General features: G+C 52.9%; 1 protein-coding gene across 2 annotated transcripts in view; it reads left to right on the top strand.

The window, feature by feature from the left end:
• LOC106723225 (stimulated by retinoic acid gene 6 protein-like) overlaps positions 1-4,406 on the top strand; it is a 28,326-nt gene that overhangs the window by 19,760 nt on the left and 4,160 nt on the right. For both annotated transcript variants that reach the window (XM_014527215.2, XM_025194995.1), the window contains exons 13-15: positions 962-1,010; positions 1,108-1,225; positions 2,496-2,615. In XM_014527215.2, coding sequence (XP_014382701.1) covers positions 962-1,010; positions 1,108-1,225; positions 2,496-2,615 — 287 coding nt within the window. The remainder of the gene's footprint in view (positions 1-961; positions 1,011-1,107; positions 1,226-2,495; positions 2,616-4,406) is intronic.

Raw genomic sequence — 4,406 nt, 5'->3', positions numbered from 1 at the left:
GGACTGGACTGGAGGGAGGGGGCTGAGCGCACACAAGATCAGAGCACTGAGCTGCCGTTGTGTCCGAGGCGTTTGAGGTCTGTTACGGGAAACATTGTAACTTGGTTTCGAATGCAGAGGGAGGAAGCCTCTTCTCAAAAGCCAACAGAAATGGCATCTTGGACTCAGCCAAGCAAATGGTACGGCTTACTGCCAGGTGGCTGCACTCCAGGAAAACAAGGGGAAGACCACAGCTCAGCACTCATGAACAGGCTTACCTTTGAGCTAGTGAATAGTCTCACTGTCTTCAGGAGGCACCTTATGCTTCAAGTTATGTATGTATGTGTATGCTGGGTTGGAGCCTTCCTCCTCATAGACATCAAGGAGGGGAGACTGCTTGTCCCCTTGATCCTATGTCTATAAACAGCTTCTAATACTCCTGCAGGCTGCCACTGGGTGGGTTCCACAATGGCTCTTTGGTGAATGTGGCTTTACTTTCCATCCCTTTGTGTGTGCTATGCAGGACTTAAAGGCCAGTAAGTAGACACCCTCCTTCCTCCCCTCCTCCAGAAAGTGCTCCTCAGCTACCCTTCCTCTTTTGCAAACACATCACTTCAATTTACCTTGCTGGTTTGCTTCAGTCAGCCTTGGGGTCTGTGGCAAAGGAGCACGGGCAAAGCCATGGGTCTGATTCCTCATGGCCCAACACCTTGTTGGCCTCTTTTGCCAGAGCAAAATAAATAGTGAGTGGTTGGCGGGCTGGAATTGTTCCCTAGCCAGAATGCAGTCAGGTGCTCTACACTCACTCCACATGTGGAGAAATGATAAGGGGCAGGGCAATGGGGCATGGAGCTGAAAGGCAGAATAAGGGGGTGAGGGTAAAGAGCAGCATGAGACCTCAGAGGAGCTTTGGTGTCTTTGCTTGAACATGGAGCATTCCCAATATAATGAACTTCTGTCCTTCTTCTTTCTCTGCTCTCAGGCAGCCATAGCAAGATACTCTGGTTGGCAAATTGCATACATCCTATGGGGTACGTGTCAAGCCTGCTGCACGAACCTACATTTAACAGCAATTAGAGTGCTTGCCCTTTTTCCCCTCTTACAGAGGATGTGTTTTCTGTTTCCCAGGATACCTGATAATCCATGTTGTGCAGTGCCTGTTTGGCGTCCTAATTGTATACAGTTTTGTTCTACCAATAAAGCATGGCCACGGACTGGAAATGGCAAAAGGCTTGGGAATCGGCGCGTAAGTGTTCTTCCTGTCACTACTTGTCTGTCACTGTATGACCATGGGGCTGAGGAGCCCCAGGGCATGTCTACACCATGGCAGCACACAGTGTGGCTTCACTGCTGAGGAAATAAACCCTGCCTGCACATTCCTGCTGCACATGCATCAGTCCCAGAAATGAGATAGTAAAGGCATCAGGACGGGCACCCCAGCACCAAACTCAAGACCTAGGTACCTATCATGAGTGTATTCAAGAGCAGTGGTTTTGGGCACTGCCAGGGCATTAATCACACCTCAACCCCACAGATGTTAACCATTTCCTGGGAGCCCAGAAATTCCTCCTGCACCCTTGCATGAAGAGACACAGGACAAGGTACACACCTGGGTTATTATCAACAGACCAGCTGGTGATATTAGACAACCAGCTCATTAACCACATGGTTAGAATGAGCAGCTATGGAGAAATGCAGGCTAAGGCAGGCAGGACGGAGATTCCACAGGTTAGTACAAGTTGCATCACATGCTTATACACTAGAAGGAACAGATGTGGCACACGATTCTACATGGCAAGGCGTGAGACAGGCATTGGGGCCTGGACATTAGCACTGGGCCCACTCTTCTGGTTTGCTAAGGGAGATACCAGCCTTATGCCCCTCACATCCTAGAGACCAGTGGAGAGTTCTCCCTGAGCCAGTCTGTGGTGGGTGTGGAGTGCCTGCAGTCACGGTGATCCACACAGGCTGGGGAGGCTAAACAGGATTTTCCTAACATTGCTCTTCAAGCACCCTGCTCTCTGGAGCTCAACTCAGTATCAGCACACACCCCACACTTCCCCTCCCGAAACACTCATGCACAGCAAGTGACCAAGAAGCCATGGCCTAGAACTACCGTCTGAGTCCCTCCTTGGGGAATCTGTTCCCTTGCACAATACTTCACCTTACTTGCACCCACTGCATTTGGGGAGGCAGGCCCCGCTGTACACTGAGTCTCAGGGTCTGGCTACAGGCAAGGGCAGAAAGCAATCCTCCAGCAAGTAAGTGTCCTCTGGGGCTCTAGCCTTTTCCTCTACATGTGTCTGTAGGCATAAAACCCTGCAAATCAGAAAGGGAGGATTTTATGTCCATTCTGCTTTTCCTTTACACAAGTGTGAACAGCCCCACCAGGTGCAGGCTGTTAGCAAACCAGCTCAGGGGCTGGGAATGAAATACAGGCCCCTACTACTACCACAGGCTCCACCCAACCAGGCCATGTTAACTTGGATCTTTTTCTCTTCCTCTACCCGGTACAGACTCACCATTGGAATTGTCGTAGGGTTCATGATATTGCAGATCCAGATTGCTGCAAGCTTCTTCCTTCAGCCAAAGATCAGGCCAGAAGATAAGCAGAAGCCGTTAGCACTCAATAACAGGTCAGTGACAGAAAAGAATTAATCCCTTATGGCCTCCAATCCCCAGACAAGGATCTTGCACTGCATGGAGCTTACAATACTAAGGCATGCAGAAAAACCAGTGTAGGTACAAGCAGCAGTATGATGACCTCAAGTGTCAGGTCTATGTGTAAGGTCTATGAGTCATACCCCCATGGCCATAGGCGCTGAGTACATGAGGGCCCTGGCCCCCCCTTGGAAAGAGGGTATGGTGACCACCCGTCCCTAATTATGCAGGACAGTCCAGAAATGGGAACATCAAGTCCTGGTTCTGGGCTGCATGACTGGGACAGAATTTATCTTGGATCCTCAGCATTGTGCAGGGATCCAGGTTTTCCATTCACCATGGAAAAACATGGGAAATGGCAGAGTTCCAACCTGCAAGGGGCTGCAGGGAGCAGGACACAGGGGCTACCACGTGTGCATACATGCACATGGCCAGGAATACAGCCCCATGCAGAGTTGGAGAGCAGCTTCCCCAGCTGCCTGCAGATAAGTCTATTGAGAGGGGCAGATTGAGGCCCCCCACAGGGGGGATCTAGTGGCCTGTTACAAACTAGTCAGAGGGGACCAGCAGGCATTGGGGGAGTCCCTGTTCCCCCGAGCACTCCCGGGAGTGACTAGAAATAACTGCCACAAGCTGGCAGAGCGTAGATTCAGATTAGACATCAGGAGGCGCTACTTCACAGTCAGGGCGGCTAAGATCTGGAACCAACTTCCAAGGGAAGTGGTGCTTGCTCCTACCCTGGGGGTCTTTGAGAGGAGGTTAGACGAACACCTTGCTTGGGTCGTTTGACCCCAGTACTTTTTCCTGCCGTGGCAGGGGGTCGGATTTGATGATCTGCTCAGGTCCCTTCCAAGCCTATCAACTATGAAACTATGAAAGAGGGAGTGGCTTAGGGCCTGGGAGCACTGCCCAACCAGGGCATGGAGCAGGACAGAGCCATGGGTGGCTCATCCAGGGGGCGGGGGTGGGAAGCTTCCCTGCCCATCTGTGCACTCCTAGGAAGGGGAACATGGTGGGGCACATGCCCCCGAGATTTATGCATGGGCCAGGGGTCGATCCGGGTTGCTCGCTGCAGGCTCCGGGATCCCTGCCCTGCTGTCCTCCCCCCAGGAGCCCTGTACGAGCTGTGCCACCATGGCAAGGTGCCCCCTGCCCACTCAGCAGCAGCAGGGGCATTGGCGTGGAGTTGTGTCCCTCACTGCTGCTGGGTAGGCAGGGAACACCTCACCATGGTGGCATAGCCAGCGCAGGACTCCTGGGGGGGGAACAGTAGCAGAGGTGGGAGCCTTATCCACCTCTGCCCCGCCCAGGCTCTACACTGGCTGTGCCACTGGAAGGGGGGTGGGGCATCATCTTAGCCCCCACCACCAGCACAAATAAAAGTCAGTGGCTGAATCCAAAGGTGTACAGTGGGGGAGGGAGAACTGGGGAGGGCATGTAAGGGCTAGGAGATCCCAGGGTCCAACATGCTCAAATCAGCAAAGTGGAAAAGAGGGAGAGGGCCCCCAAATCCTTCCCATGTTGAACAGCTGCAGTCCTTAGAGCTCCTCTGATTGGCTGGGCTGTGCAGGACCACCACCAGGGTGATCTCTCTAGCCTTCCCAGTGGGCAGAGCCCAGATCTGAGGCCTCCTAGTGGCACTGCTGCCTGCCTCCTGCAGACCCCCAGAGAGTTCAAGCAGTGTGTGATTTTGGCCAGTTTCTATTAGGTACTCCCTACCGAGCAACTGTGGCACAGTGTAGTCCCCGACTGAACACAGCACATGA

The sequence above is a fragment of the Alligator sinensis genome, unplaced genomic scaffold (genome assembly GCF_000455745.1).
Source record: "Alligator sinensis unplaced genomic scaffold, ASM45574v1 scaffold376_1, whole genome shotgun sequence".
NCBI lineage: Eukaryota > Metazoa > Chordata > Crocodylia > Alligatoridae > Alligator > Alligator sinensis.
The sequence above is the reverse complement of the archived record's forward strand: the minus strand, read 5'-3'. Positions and strand labels throughout refer to the sequence as shown.